This window comes from Notechis scutatus, chromosome 1 (assembly GCF_049901735.1).
Source record: "Notechis scutatus isolate UNSWTSFEM ecotype Mainland chromosome 1, rNotScu1.2, whole genome shotgun sequence".
NCBI lineage: Eukaryota > Metazoa > Chordata > Lepidosauria > Squamata > Elapidae > Notechis > Notechis scutatus.
Genome location: NC_142009.1, coordinates 86,870,642 through 86,887,250, shown reverse-complemented (window position 1 = coordinate 86,887,250; position 16,609 = coordinate 86,870,642). Strand labels below are relative to the sequence as shown.

The 16,609-nt window shown below is 39.1% G+C and overlaps 1 protein-coding gene across 4 annotated transcripts in view; it reads left to right on the top strand.

The window, feature by feature from the left end:
• The window catches only part of LOC113411241 (SAM and SH3 domain-containing protein 1), a 583,123-nt gene that overhangs the window by 430,278 nt on the left and 136,236 nt on the right, over positions 1 to 16,609 (top strand). The window contains exon 1 of one of the 4 annotated variants that reach the window (XM_026666233.2): positions 12,550 to 13,056. The exons of 2 other annotated variants lie outside the window; for them this stretch is intronic. In XM_026666233.2, the coding sequence (XP_026522018.2) occupies positions 12,928 to 13,056 (129 nt within the window). In that variant the 5' untranslated portion in view covers positions 12,550 to 12,927. Of the gene's footprint in view, positions 1 to 12,549; positions 13,087 to 16,609 lie in introns of those variants that run through there. One more of the 4 variants, XM_087970306.1, reaches the window with a different exon arrangement.

The following is a 16,609-nucleotide window of genomic DNA, read 5'->3' as shown; positions in this document are numbered from 1 at the left end:
TGGGACCAGAGGTTGTCTTGCGAGCTTTCAAACTCGTGCTGGAGCTCATCTTCAGGGAACTTATATCTAGCAGAGTGTGTGCTGTTCTCCGTGTGGTATTTAAATGGTGCCTGTTGTGTGTGGCTTTTCAAATGCTGATTGGGATGTGTTGATGGCTGGCTTTAAAATAGTTGGCTGTCCTTTGCTTGTGCTGTCTAGTCCTCGCCATCTAAGTACTTGATATGCTGGTGGTAAAGCAGCACTCCTGATGATTGACAACAGGCCTGTTTCCCAGCTTTCAATTCCCTGGCTGTTTTTGTGCCTGCTCATCCAACAATCTTAGTAGCTGCAAAGTTGAATGTGTGTCCTTGTTCATTGCAATGTGATGCTACCAATGAGTACAGGTCTCTTTGTCCGACTGTTTGCTTGTGGTTGCAATCTGGTGGTTAGATTTCTGCCCATCTGTCCCACATAGCCACAGGGACAATCCATACAGAGGATGCGACAGATTACATTGGAAGTATCTCCCACCTCCAGGTGATTTTTACAATGCATAATTTGTCCTCATATGGTAGCCTCTGGGTGATGAGTGATGCCCATTTACAGATGTCAGAAGCTGCTTTGTACAGCTTTTGAAAGGTTTTTGATGTATGGCAGGGTGTGACATTTGGCTGGTCTTGTACCTTGTTTCTTCCTTTCTCTCCCCACCCTGTTGCACAGACATCTTGTGACAAATTATTGTGGGTACCCATTCTGCTTGAAGTGTTCACATATGTACCTACCTTCCAGCTGTTTGGCTTGCTGGGTACTACAGTGGGTTCTCACACTGCCGTATAGTGTTCTGATGCAACTCTTTTTGTGTAACAATAGACTGTTGCTGATGAAATTCAAAATGCGTGGAGTGTTGGTGGCCTTGCCACAGTTTATCACAAGGCCACCAAGACTCCACACATTCTGAATTTCTGAGCCATCCTTATGGTGAAAAATGCTGCAGAAAAGAAAACAGAGACTGTATCATCATAATGAAGCAAAGAAGCTGATTGGTTTTTAATGTTGCATTGAAGTATCCCACACTGTTATTTTGTCACAGATCTCTCTTCTAGCCAATATCAAGGAGAAAATGTATGCCATAGTGTAGGAAAATGTGATACCTGTCTCTGCTCAAACACTTCACAGATACTCAGGGTTATACATCTGCAAATTGCATACTTCTACAAAAATAATTTTCACAAGTTTCTTCAGAACATTCCAGTTAATCATAATGGGCAATTAAAATGAGATTAGGAAATGTTTTTCTAGTTTCACATTACTTTGTTACAAGATTATCAAATATATACCGGTACTGTTATTTTAGAAACTACTAGCTAATTCATATGCAGGTATTTCTTTCTCATTGGTTAGACCTCACAACCAGAAGAAATTAATTCCAGGAAAACATCTGGCTTGTATATAGAAATACCTATTTAAAGAATATGATAATTATTGGTATTTGTTTCCCTTTTAGTTTGCAGAACTCTAACTCAGTCAATTTTCATATATTTAAAGAATTTAGATTCTTTAGCTTGCCTTGATGAAGTAGCCATGATATAGGTACTTATCTAAAGTTTCTTGAACTCAGTTGGATTTAAGATTACACATAGTTATTCATTCTTATTCGATTAGTGTGACATACCTTTGATCCATTCCATTCCTTAGTTTGCTTAGCAAATTGAGGGTTTTAAAAGGAAAAGCTATAATGATTGAAATATCTCACTACGGTCTTACTATCAAAGTATTGTGTAATTTCAGCAAAATATGTTCAGTTTAGAATAGTTTTGATGTAGCTTCTATTTATATTTTAAAAATATTGTACAGGGCTTGCTACATCAAAATGTAAATGAAGTGGCAGATCCAAATGCACATTTGTCTGAAATGCTAGATCAGGGGTGGACAATTATGGCCCCTTTATGACATGTGGATGTCAACTCCCAGAATTCCTGAGCCAGCCATGCTAGCTTAGAAATGCTGGAAGTTGAAGTCCACATAAAGGGGCCATAATTTCCCACCTCTGCTCTAGATGCTGCATTGACATTTGAATGCTCTCTGTATTTAGATCTGCGGCACGTTCGCTGATCCTGCAGCTGAAGAAAACAGGGAAGGCTTTTTACAGACAAGAATCTCTTTAGCTGAATTGAAGAAAAGTGACTATGTCTCCTGTAACAACTTTGTTGCAGTGATATAAATATTTTTGTGTGCTTAAATGCTGAATGAATATATAGTTATTTTTAAATAGAATATCAAGTCAGTTTCCATAATCATAATTTCCATAATTGTCATAAAGAATGCATTCTGAATTAGGCAAAATGTGATTTTTCTTGAAACATTATTACTCTAGTTCTTTCAATAGATGCACATATTTGTATTTTTGACATGTTTTTAAAGCAGCGAATCTCTTTACTTTGTTCATGTAACACATTCTGGGGGGAAAATGCATTTCAATACAATCATAGCCCTGAAAGCTATTGTGTTCTCGCTGATGCATTTGACTGGTCTTGGAGAGAAAAATTCCTCCCACTCATCCTCTCCTATTAATAATAATCCTTCTGTTCACTACCTGCTCAAAATACTAATTGAGAAAATGACTGAACTATTATTAAGTCTGCATTCACTCTCTTTCAAAATCTTTTTCTGTGTTCCTTAAACATAATTTGAAATGCTATAGAAATCCCCATAATGTGAAATAAAGTAATTGGTTACTTTGTATACTATTTGGTAAAAACATTTACTTTTCAACTGAGTTCTCCTTACAGGAAACAACAAAATTGTTTTCTAAATTGTTCTTCATTCAAAATCCTTAGCCTCTTTTCATGAGAATTGTTTCATCCTCGTGTCCCAGTGTTATCTGTGGAAAGAACAGAAATCTTCCTGGTTATTTAAAAATCTGCAAGAATGAAATAGCCAAATTCCAAATATATGAAAAAAAAAATCCTGATCCCTGTAACACTGAATTGGATTTTGGTTCTATATGTTTTTGCCAACAAGATCAAGCCACAAAATCATCAATTTTTTAAAAAATTAGCTTACATAATATCAATAGCACTTCGACTTATATACCACTTCACAGTGCTTTACAGTCCTGTCTAAGTGGTTGACAGAATCAGCATATTTCCCCCAACAATCTGGGTCCTCATTTTATTGACCTCAAGATGGAAGGCTGAGTCAACCTTGAGCCTGGTGAGATTCAAACTGCCAAATTGTAGGCAGTCGGCAGTCAGAAGTAAAAACAAGAAACCATTCAAATTCTTAGGAACAAAATTACCATAATAATTAGTGACAGTTACCTTTGTGAATAAGAAGGATTTTTCCTAGGAAGCTGAGAAGCATATCTCCAATGCTATGGTTTGGTCCAACTTCTATTATCAGATTTCACAGTAGTATATTAGCAAAAACCACACAATCTGATGAAAGAACTTCCTAAGGACATACATGGAGCAATCCCAAGAACCCAACCAGGCATCTTCTACCTATTTCCAAAAACTCATAAACTAGGCAATCCAATCCAATCCAACCTTATCCTGCCATCACTCCCAGTTATACAACAAACATCTCAGACTGAAGTTTGAAATCCATTGGCAGCTTCTCCAACAACACTATTTTACCTAACACTAGATGTTGTTGATATCCAAATATTCCAACATCCCTGGCAAACATGGATTTCAGACAATCATCATGGATGTCAGTATAGCATACCTTGCTAGATTTTCACTCATATTTTCACTTGTATTCACTCATAACTACTTCATCTTTGTCAACAACATTTCAGGGTTACTGCAATGTGCATCTCATGGGGCTGCCTTTGTGGGGCATTCAGAAGCTTCAGCTGGTATAGAATGCATGGGTTGTAAATAATGTCAGCTTTTTGACACATGTAATACCACTCCTATGGGGCTGCATTGGTTACCAGTATGTTTTCGGGTACAATTCAAAGTGCTTGTTGTTACCTTTAAAACCCTTAGTGGCTTAAGACCAGATTACTTGAGAGAACATCTTCTTCCAGTTATTTCTACTGTTGGGCAAGGTGTCATGTTCTACTGTCATGTTCTAGGTCCCAACAGCCAAAGAATATCAGATGGTGGGGAAAAGGAAGCATGTCTTTTCTTCCATAGTACATGCCCTCTGGAATACCATCATCCTGAGATTAGGTCCTGACCTTGAAAATCTGTACCAGTGGACTTGAATGTTGGAAGGGTCCCATTTCCTAGTTATGTTGACACTGACAGATTGTAATATCTCTTGACTTCTATTTTTATTTAATTTATTTTTGTAAGGGGATTTAACTATTTTTATGATTGTTCACCTCACCGCCCATTGGTTTGAAATGGATGACTATATAAGTTGGGTGGGTGGGTGGATGATAGACAGACAGACAGACAGATAATGGATGGATGGATGGACAGACAGATAGAACAACTGTGGGCACATGAATGTTCCCATATTATGTCAACATCTACTTGACCAACCCAAAACAACACTTTCTCAGCTCTTACCTGCTAGAAACCCATCACTTGAAATTCATTGATTATATTCTCATCATCATTGGAAAAAATGTTCATATTCTGTTGAGCCTTAACAGCTGTTACCCCACATTTAACCTTCATTTCAACCCAATTACAGAACAAGTTCATTTTCTTGATATTACAGTGATTTAACACAATAAACACATAAACACTATGTTCTTCACAAAATAAACAGTAGAGCCAAATCAGTTCCTGAAAAAACGGAGTATCAAAATAGAGCAACAGAACACCACTGTTTATTACCTACACCTAACAATTCAAGCTATTCAATCACATTATTAATTAGCTACAAGCTATAGTGGACAACAATACTGCACTTTCTCAGATAGAGTGGCAGGACTACATTTGCATATGGACAACCATCCAGTCTGAAGCAGATTCTCACCACCACTAGAGACAACAGAAGTGATGCATTGAATCCTAATTTATTTTCCAGAGGGCCACTAGACCTAGAAAAAATCCAGATTTATTTGCTCCCGCATTGTACAGTAGCAACACCATCACAGCTCCCAGCAACATCATATAGAAAATTAAAGGCACCTTCAGATATAGTTTCTCTAACGTGATATATGGTGTCACTTGACAGCAAAGATCTGCTGTAGGATAAGTAGGACAGACTTTGCACAAAAGAATTAATGGGCCCAAGTTTGACAAAACAAGGGCAAAGTAATATCAGAGCATTTTAACTTCCCAGGATGCCTCATTATGGATCTCAAAGAAGCTGTTTTGGAACAAAGAAATTTTATCAGCACAACAGAATAAGAAACTGCTGAATTCCCATCAAAAGTTTCTAAGCTATCTCAGAGTGGTTCAACAGAGTTTTTAACACACTACATTTTTAATTGATACGGTCCATATGGTCTGTCATTTATAACCTGCATCTGTATAAGCACCTTTCATTTTATCTCCTCACTTTATCCTATTTTAATCCTACATCAATTTAAGCAATCCATGCACCAGATGAAGCTCAAGAAAGTTTGCAACTTAATTTTTTTTACTCTTACTGTGATTTCTATTTCTATGGCTACCATTCCATCGTAAATTATTTTCTTTTGGTCTCCATTATATTTATTTTTAGGCTTAACAAGGCTATGTGTAAATTCCTTATCTTTAACAAGTTAGTACTGTCAGTCCTGGAAATTTGTTAGGTTTAAGCATTTGTTGGATATTATGTACTGAGAAAAATAGAAAACAGTTTTATATGTGATTAGGACATAGTTTGCAAGATTTTGGCTTATTTTATTAGGAAGGAACAAAATATGGACAAGTGGTAAAGTCATTATAGCTCTGGTCCTCTGAGATTATATTTAATTATGGCTGTAGATACTAAAAATAAAACACTTCAGGTATTTGGTTCATAAAGTTGCTGAATAATAATAGGAAAGGTTTATAAATGCTGCTGCAACATAATTAAGGATTTCTCGAAGATGCACAGGACATGATGCTATTGCTGGGAACACTGGTGTATAGTGAAAAGGATATGAGCTTTTCCTTTTCCGTTTGACTCAGTAAAAAAAATAATACAGTGTTAAAAATCTATGCTTTAAAAAAGGAGCCCCCCTTCCTTAAGTTGAGTTCGACTCCTGGTACCCTAATCTGGGTAATTTTTCAGGATATAATATAGCCCTCTTTTTAACTTCTCAGTCTACCATACAGCCCTGATATTCCATGGAGAAATGCCACTCAAGTACTAAATGGGCTTGACTCTGTTCAACAATCTGCACAGACAAGGTCAACCAGGTGCCAACAGCTGCTGAACCAGAAATCTAGATTTAAAATTGGCCACAATCACTAAGATGACTATATCTTTCCTCTGTGTACTCAGGTTTGGCACACTTACGTTTTCCTCTCTGAAAGGGGAGAGGATGCTGGTTTTTCATCCGTGTGAAAAGAGAAAGAGGATTTATTTCTTTAATTAACAATTGCACTAATGATTCTTGATAAACCTTTCTATTGATTGATTGATTCTACTAGATTTGGGGTTGGTGTTAAAGAATTATGGAGGAAGTAACTCACCTATGTCGATAAAGTCTACATAGGTTTTTTTTTTAATGGAAACAAAAATCAGATCCTAGTTTCATTCATTGTTTACAAGAATATTAGTTTAATTCTGTAGTGTCCACAGAATGGTGGCTGTTTGGCATTGCCTCAAGAAGTAGGCAGATGAAAATGGGATGGGTAATATCTACCTGGAACAGTCATATTTATCCCTGTTTATCTTGACCTACTGAAATAGGAAACTACTGTGATTGGACTAAGCAGATACAAATTCAATAAAATAAATAAGGGCAGGAAAATACGCTAGAGAACTACGTGTCAATTTTAATCTCTGAGGAGCCTTTCATATTGGCCGGTTGTAGGTAAAGGGCAGCTGCCTGGCCCTACTTAATCCTGCTGATTGATAGGACTGGGGCCTGAGCACCATTGATATTCTCTCTGCATAGCATCCTACATCAGCTACAGACCTTTTAAGAAAGTAACTGTATTAGTAATACATTCCAAACAGTTAAGAATTTTGTGGCACTTCAAGATGTAATGCATTGTGGCGTAAGCTTTTCTGGTGCATTCCACTTCATCGGATGCATAAGTGGAACCTTGCAGGAACAAGGTCAGGAGAAATGAAATTCAGAAAGAGAATGACCAGAGCTTGGATGGATGAGAGTCAGATTAGATTAGATGAGATGAGATTAGATGAGATTAGATTAACAGAATTGGAAGGGACCTTGTAGGTCATCTAGTCCAACCCCTCAACCAAGCAGGAGACCCTATACCATTTCTGACAAATAACAGTTCAATCTCTTCTTGAAAGCCTCCAGTGATGAGTCTTAACATTACTGCTCTGATTAACTCAAGTAGTACGATAAGAATCATTCCTTTCTATCTACAGGATATAGAATTCAACTAATTGATGAATTCTACCTCAACTGTCAGGAAATGTCTTCTTAATTCTAGGCATGTATGAAGTCTTGCTGTTTCAATTTTTTTGAAATAATAATAATGATAATAATAATAACAACAGTTTCTCTTAATTACTAAAATGTCACTTTGCACTCACCTGGGCTGTATGAATTTTGTGAATAAAGATCAAAATGATCTTCCATCAATTTCAAAACATATTTCAAGCAGAAACAGAGCACATATATGGGTTATGTACATTGTATACATTACAGAAATTACTGTGCTGTTTTAAATACAACAATGAAGATTTTAATGCATTTATATGTTTAATATTATTTTAAAACCTGCATTAATCATATTGAAATACTCAATTATATTACTTAACCTGTGGAATAAATGAATGCATAACTAACATTGACTACCATATTTCTGAGTTAAATACAATTAAAGGAGGATAGGTTTATCATATATTAACAGAGATATGTCATTTAGGTTTAACACAATTGCTGATATATTCCTTATTCCTGACAGTAAATATTTTTATAACATGTACATGACATTCCCTTCCTTTTTTATTTGTGAAAATCAGTGCTTGGATGCACAAAAGATGGGTTTAATTGGAGGCACTTTCTTTTATGTAGTTATTTAACAGTTATTTATATAATTAAATTTAACTTTAAAGTTCTAACAATTTCACTAGCTATTGTTAACCAATAATTGTCTCCAATTTTTGTGAGCTTGTGCAATGACTATGTAAGCCTGAGAAATGGTTCTGCTTCTTTAAAAAAAACAAAAACTGATAAGTAGGGAGATGTGCCCATGCCTCTGCCCACCTTGGACCCAGTTACTGCTCACTTCTAATCACCAGCCCATGGAATTACACCTTCTGATCATCAGCGCATCTCATGCAAGATAGCCATGAGTTAGTCATGAACTAGGTCTGACCTGATAGTAGTTGGGCCCCTGGATTCTGAACTAGTTGGAGTTTCTGAGAAGTCTTCAAAGACAAACCCCCAAAACATCAGTAATCCAGTAGTGGAATGATGGTGGCACAAGTAATAGTTATGAGAACATCTTGTTCTGTGCACCAGCAGCTGTCCAGTCTATGGCCTCCATCCACTGTTCTAGCAGGATCCGAATGCAAGAGAACTCCATTGTCCTGCTTCATTGAGGAAATGCAATTCCACAAGAAGTAGAAGTAGAATTATATTGGATTCAGGGGACGTGAAAGATAAGCAGCCTGTGTTGTCCATCAAAAGCCTAACACCCATCAAGTACCAGATCAAGTTCCTTAAGGATTTTCCAGTTTAATTGCAATTGCAATAGCACTTAGACTTATATTCTGCTTCACAGTGCTTTACAGCCTTCTCTAAGCGGTTTACAGAATCAGCACATTTCCCCAACAATCTGGATCCTCATTTTACCGACCTCAGAAGGATGGAAAACTGAGTCAATCTTGAGATTTGAACTACCAAATTTCTGGCAGCTGGCAGTCAGCAGAAATAGTCATAGTGCATTCTAACCACTGTGCCACCACGGCTCTATTAATACTTCAGTATGAATTTTAAAATTGTGGGGTGAAAGTAGAGTTCAGTACATATCAATCAATATCATAGCTAGAAAGTCTATCCTCCTCTCCCGCTTTTGATTTTTAAATTTGCGTATCTCCCTTGCAATTGTCACTTGATATTTTCTCCTATTGCCCTAGGTTAATTCATTACAACTCTTTCAGCCAGGAAGAAGCAAGAATTTTTCTAATAGATTTGGGCGAGATGGGAAATCTTTTAATGAGTATTCATGATACTTTACAGTTGTTGGGGATTTTCTTTCTTTACTTTCTTCTGGGCATTATGAACATGGAGAAATTGGGAATATTTTCCTTCAGCTTTAATGTCCCTTAACTAAGAGACCCTGTAAGAGGAGAACCATGATGGGATGAAGAGTATAAAGTTCCTTGTGGTGCTTTGTGTGGGATTGACATGCTTCCGTATGTGGTTGTAGAGTCTTGTGTGATATTTATCATGTAAGTTGCCAAGTTTGAATGATGTGTGAACTTTGTTGAATTGGCGTGGAAATTGGCCATGGTCATGACCAGCTGTGCTGAATTTCAACTGGAAAAAATCAGATTGGGGAAGGCTGATTAAGATAGCACGGATAGAATGGAGACCTCATATGATCCTATACCCTTCTGCCAATGGTAAATCTTGCTGAATATTGTGTTGTGCAGCTGCATAAGTGCAGCATTACTGCCTCACCAGTTTAGAAGTAGCCTGCACGGGGATAAGGTGCAGGGCAAAAATGCTTTGAGTCACACCAATTACTGCATTATTATTGCTCTCTATTTCTTCTGTCTCTGATCTCTCCTTTTCCACCTCCTGAGCTCACCCTGACAACAGCTTGATTAGTGTATGTGTTTGTGTATAAAATACTCCTTTCTCAAAGCATTGCATTTAATGAAGTGAACTCTGATCTTGTGAAGACTTTACATAGTATAGTAGTAAAATGTTTAGACTTTAACATGCTTCTCCCTCCCCAGAGTGTTTATTGTCTCAATAACACATTGTGAATTAGGCTGTAATTCATGATCCTTTAGACATGGTTCTTAGGTTCTTAGGATTGTATGCGTCGGCAGTTGGAAATCCTTAATCCTTAAATAGGGATGCTGCCCTTTAGATGAATCAATGGCCAGCTTTTATGCCTGTGCTCAGTCAGCGATTAATTGTTGACTTCTCCCTGGTGTCTATAATATCATTTATAAATGGCACTAACATGAATATTTATTTAGTCTTGCCTTCATGATGTACAGTATATGAATGGATTTCCAAAGCAGCTTCCTTCTAACCAGCTGCCTTCCTCGGTTGCCATGGCCAATGGGTTGTGGAGGCCAATACCTTGATAGGGCATGAATGTAGAAGTAGGGGGAAAATACAGGTAGTCCTCAACTTCCAACCATAACTGAGCCCAAAATTTATGTTGCTAAGTGAGAAATTTGTTAGTGAATTTTGCCCCATTTTATAACTTTGCTTGCCCCATTTGTTAAGTGAATCACTGTAGTTGTTAAATTAGTGACCTGCTTGTTAAGTTAATCTGAACATGCTTCCCCATTGACTTCCCCATACAAGTTCATTGTACTTCTATGCAGTTCACTGTATAATTGAAACAGAGAGCTTTGGGTAGCACAACTTTCTAATTCAAGTATGTTTGTTTCAGATTGTTTGTTGGTGGCCTAGTAATTTAAATGGAAATGGCAGCAGTTTAAATAAACACTCGGATCTTTTGAATTGTCTTAGGTGAGATTTAAGAGGGGAGAAGGAATTGCACCATTACAGTTTTTTCCCTAAGGTATTTAAACATTTAAACAAATTATAACTTCTCTTTTCAAAAAAGTATGGGTAATTTTACTTCATTAAGAAAAATAGTTTTCATAAGCACTGGGGTTTTTGTTTCTATTTGTACTGATGCTTTTCTACTAAAAATCAAAACAAAAAGGTTTGCTACAGTATCCTTAGGTTGCAATTTTATGCCAAACTCTTGGCAGTGGTAAATAAACATGGTTAGGATTGTGATATATAATGCTTTTGATTCAATTGCGCCCTTTCTAAAGGATTTTGTGAAGAAGCTATGTTTGGCAAAAGTAATTTTTTTCTCTTCTTTTGAACATTGTGCTGGTGCTTTGTTTATTACTTTTGTCTAAGAAAACAAGGCATTGTTGAATTCTTTAGGCACAATGCCCTTGCTGATTATGTTAGGCTGCTCACAAAAGTCCTCTCTAAGTTTTTTTTTTAAAAAATCTTCTTTGAGGTTCTGATATGTCCACATGAACTCACCAGCACTTTCTACATTCCCAGGGACAGCCACAGGGAATCTGAATGTGAGGATGTCAAACCAGGTAGCAAATACTAGATGGAACCATTAAGATGAGGAAAAGTTAGGGAGAAATGCATGAGTGCTGCATTATGGACTATTTCAGAAGCAAGTTTTTTTGCATATGGGGGATGTGTCATGGAGAGGAGGTGTGGAGTCTGGGTCATCTTGACTGATTCATATCCTCAACTTATTGAGTATTCATAAATTGAATGTGCACAGGGGTTTCTTCATGTGCCACCGTTCACAAATGTGGCCCAGCATGAAAACTTCAGGTATCCCAAGTGTGGTTCTGATCAAACGCCACTTGTATAAAACCATCAATGTACCTGTTGCATTTTAAGTGTACTAAGATATTCCTGGTGGGTGGCTACATAGTTAAGTGCATGCAAATGCAAGAAAGAAGGGGTCAGGTCTATTCTGCAGTTTGGAAGCAGCTGAATTCCTGTCACACCACAGGAAACTTGCATTTTGTTTGTGCTCCGCGCAAATGGATTTTTCCCAAAGCGTCAAAGGAGCCACGAGCAAGGCTCTGTTGCCAGCTGTGCTCTGATGCTGAAACGTGAAAGAGTTCAGAGACACCGTGTGCCAGTGCTGAAGCGAGGGGAACATAGACAAAAGTGTCAAGGCTTGAAATTTGCATTCCCAGGCGAAGAAAGCAGCGGAGGCAAGCTTCGATAAGAGGCTTCCTGAAAAGCAAAGCGAAGGTGGTGGTTGTTATTTTGAATTTTGTTTTGTTTTGCACGTCTGAAACCTTGGCTTGGCTTCCTTAACCATTTAGCTCTCTGAGCGGCGATGGGTTAAGTCAAGTCAAGTTTGGCCATAATGCGATGGGAAACACGGACAATCGGAGCCTTCAGCGGCTCGGTCCTTTCCCCCAGGATATTTGTTCGTCTGTCTGGGGCTCATTGCCATGCAAAGGGGCTGACATCAGAGCACCTTTTGTTGCTTAAAAGCTTTCTCCCGGAGAGCGAGCGAGCGAGCCCGAACTAGGAGTCATGTGGAGTTGGGAGAGTCCATGTCGGAAAAAGGGCAGAGAACCAGAGTGACTCTACCGACCAGTTGAAAGCTTAACGCCTTCCCAATTTTAGCTGGCAGGACCTGGCTAACGCTTATTTGGTCCAGACCTCTTTTTGCCCTCGCCGGAAAGAAGGGAAGGGACCCTCCGGGTTTGTTTTTTTTGCCCCCTCCTGAAGGCTGGAGAGGGTCCACCCCCCTCCACAGAAAGAAGATGGTTCGCGCCTCGCTCGGCTCTGCCAGCCTGTTGCTTGGCCGCGGCAAGTAGGCAAAGTTTGTGCGAGATATGGAGGCGCTCTGGCGCGCCGAGGAGAGCTGAGCCCGAGTCCGGCGGCGGTTTCCCGTCCCCCCCCCAAAGGGTCCCGCGGCCTCCCGCCTTCTTCCCTTGCCTCCCCGGGGAGGGCGAGCCAGGCAAAGGACGCGGCGGCGGCATGCTGGAGAGGCTGGCCAGAAAGATAACCGGCTAGGAAGGCTGGAGCAGCAGCAGCGGCGGCGGCGGCGGCGGCGGCCGGGCGAGAGGTTGGAGGCTTGCGGGGGTTGGCCCTCGGCCGGCGCCAGGCTCCCCTCTGCGGGGCTCGCGTGTTGAGCCGCGCTGGCTGAGAGGCAGCGGGCGATGGAGGAGGAAGAGGAGCAAGCCTCGGCTGCCGAGTCCCAGGAGGGGGCCAGCGCCAGCGCCAACACCAGCACCGGCGGCGTCCCCGAAAGTTTCGCCAGGCTCTGGACGGATGTCATGGGGATCTTGGTGAGCGGCTGCTCTACGGAGACGGGAAAGGTGACTGGGGTGGTGCGCTGGGGAAGTGCGGGTAGGGGTGGGGGCTTTGGCATCCTTTTTTCGAAAGGGGACTTTTGGGAATAAAAATTGGACAAGTCCAAAGTAGTCGCCTTGCTGGCGCAAGGTGATGATGGTGGGGTGTTTCTGGATCGGGCGCACTGGAAGGGAGGAGTGTGTGTGTGTGTGTGTGTGTTTGTGTGTAGCACCGTTTGACCAGAAGCAGCACTTCTTGCTTTACACGCCGACGCTGCCATCCTTGGTCCCGCTTGGCTTGCGCAATCCGCCCAGGAGAGTGTCGGGCGGGGTAGGAAATGCTGGCGGTTTGGTTTGGTTTTGGGTTCCCGAATCCCTCCCTTTTCTTGTGCTTGCAGAGGAAGGGAGAGTTTGGGGTGGGTTTTCAGTGTAGGGTCTGAACGCGCGCACGTTCCACCTTTGCGCCAGCATTAAAAAAAAGAAAAGTGTGTGTTTGGGATTGGGGTGGGTGGATGGGATGTTCACAGAGTGATTCATCGGGTCTCCGTAAAGCTCTTGATTACGGAGTACGAGGGAAGCTCAACATGTTGCTTTCATGTTGCCGATCTCTTTCCTCCCTCCCTCCCCTGAGGTTCAATAATTCAATAGCTGCGGTGGATCTAAAATGTTTAGCTACACTATGCATGCCCTGATTTTAATTAGTTTAGGCGTTATAGCCACACCAGTTGCAAAGTAGGGGGAGAACTGACTGATGGAACACCTCACTCTTCGACTTCTAACCACTGAATGGCAAGCTAAGATCAGAGAATAAGTTGATGGCTTTTGAACACAAATGATATGTTTTTGTTCTAAAGCACAATCAGGTTTCTTTCCTTGCACAGTGCCCATTGTTTACTTTTGTGACACCCACCCCTCTGAATTATCAGCAATGTTATCAGCAAGCGATTGGAAGCTACCAACTCCCAGTTTATTTATTTCAAAATATTTTAACTCAAGGCAACCATCAGGAGTCAAGCCTGATTTGAGACCCCCTGATGTTTTGAAATAAATTGAAATAAATAAGTTTTTTGAAATAAGTTTTGAAATAAACTGTTCTTTTAAAAAAAACCTTTTCTCAACTCTTTCTTTTCTTTTTCTGAATTTCTTTAGGCAAATTGGGAGGGGGGGAGATAATCAGCAAAGTTTTAGTATATTAGAATCTGGCAGTGTGTTTTTTCTTTTAAAATACATTGTTCGATGTGTTTAAATATGCCTATGGCATGGAAGGCAGCAAGAGATGTAATAGCCTGCAGGCTTATCACTTTATGTGATGCTTATCTAGAAATATCAATTAGTTGCATAGTTATTAATAACTTTAAGAGCTAATTTCAAAAAGCAATATGTATTATTAATTGTCTTCTCTCTTTCCTTATCCTTTGATATCAGAAAAATAGCAAGTGAAAGTAGAGTTTCCTTCAATGTATTTTTGGCACATTTCAATAATGCATTGAATGGAAGGCAATGTGCAGGTGAGTGAAACTGAGTGAGACAAACTTTAAACTAGGTATATGAAGACGGTTAATGTATCAAGTAAAGTCTGATAAATTTGTAGTACAGTTGCTGCAGTGAAATTGCGACCTATAGCTGGGAATTCAGATTGAATAATCAGTGGTGTGGATGGTTCTAGGGTCACAATGAAGGAATAACTGAGTATCTAGGCTGAAATATTTTTAACTTGAGAAATGAATGGATGCAGTGGTCTTTATGACTACATATGTAAGAGCTTCCAGGCTGACAAAAAGAATGCAGCAGCAGTCCCTCTGTTGCTATCCCCCACATGATGTAACAGGTTATTTTACCTCTCTGTCTTCAGAGACACAGGCGATGACAAATAACCATGTAGGATGAATGACCCCAGGGGATAATATGGATGGACTAGCCTGCAGGTCAGGAGTGCACACTTTTTCTCAGCCAGGTGTTGTATGGCATGGCAAGGGCTATCCTTCAAAATTGATGGAACCAACATTCAATTTTGGGAGGAGGCATTAAGGGATGGAATGAGCCTTCAGCTCTACAAGGTTTAAGGCAATAATTTTGTCATCAAAAAACCCCCAAACCCCTGAAAAAGCAAACGAAAAGGATCTTGCTCATAGCCCACAAAAGCGGTGTGTGTGTGTGTGTGTGCTTGTGTGTCACATGTACCCCTGCAGTCATGACATCTAGACATGTAGTCTAGAAACCAAGATTTTCCTTGTCTAATGTAAACAAGTCAATTGTTGATGGTAGACTATTGGCATTATTTGAACAAATCAGTGTTTCAGACATCAAAAACAACCATTTATTTCATAGGCAGACTGGTTCTTGGAAAAACAAAGATAGTTTTCAATAGACTTGTATATATTTAATTATGTTTGAAAACCTTCAGAAATGGCCAAAACTAGGATATTGTTGGTATTAAATTGCTGTGCTCTTATTGATAGTATCATTTTCTACTTCAGGATGTTTGTGACTGTGGAAATTTATATGTAGTCTTTATTTCTGAAAATATAACATCTGAGAATAAAATGTTGGTGTTTTTTTTCCCAATGGCAATTTGGCCTGTTCAGATTCCTTGCAAGACAGAAGCCAAAGTAAACTGCACATATACACTGGAGTTATGGAATAAGAATCTTAATTGTATAGCTTGTGGTGTTAGATAATCAGATTCTTGAAGCCATACATTAAAAAAAAAAATCTTATCTCTACAGGAAGTCACTACCAATAAACAAAAATGGGTTGGGGATTTCAGAAATCAGAATTGCAGGAAAAAATGGTTATACTATTGTTTTTTTAGGAAATGATATCATGCTCTCACTCCAATCTGAATAATGTGTTCCTGCCTTGAAATATTTATTATCAGAATAGCTCACTGGCCATATGCTTTATTTACTGGTTTCCTTGGGATTTCATAAGAGTAAATTTATCTCGTGACATGTTTCACAAGCTTTTTTATTTAAATAAAATCCTACTAAACTGGATTGTTAGTGGGTCAGATTCTGTCATAACTGGCTTTTCTTCTTTCTAATAATTATTTTTATTGTGTAATAATGATAATTGGTCGATTATTCCATTGTGCTGATGAAAGGAGAACTCACACCATAGTTATGATGTGCACTTATCATAGTTGATTGGAAAAATGGCTCTAATGCCACTCCTACAACAACTAACAAATACTTCAGGAAATAATTGTATTTGCTGAACTGGAAATGACTATCCTGCCATGTTACTTGTTCTTTCTAATTAACCTTAGGAAACACTATTCACTGCACTACAATCTTAGCATATAAGAGCGGCTTTCCTAGTTCTTAATTAGGGCAACAGTATTCATTGGGTTCAAAAAAAACCTTTCTCCATAGTGTTACACTAATTACAGTTTGGAGTTGTGTGTGTATATGTCCACATGTATACAATATAAAGTAGATAAGTACTTTGTTTTATAATACTGTAACTGTTTAGCACTGATGAAGAAAATGTTATTTTGTCCACAATCTCAGAAATGTATATAGAAAAAATATATATACTGGTTTAATTA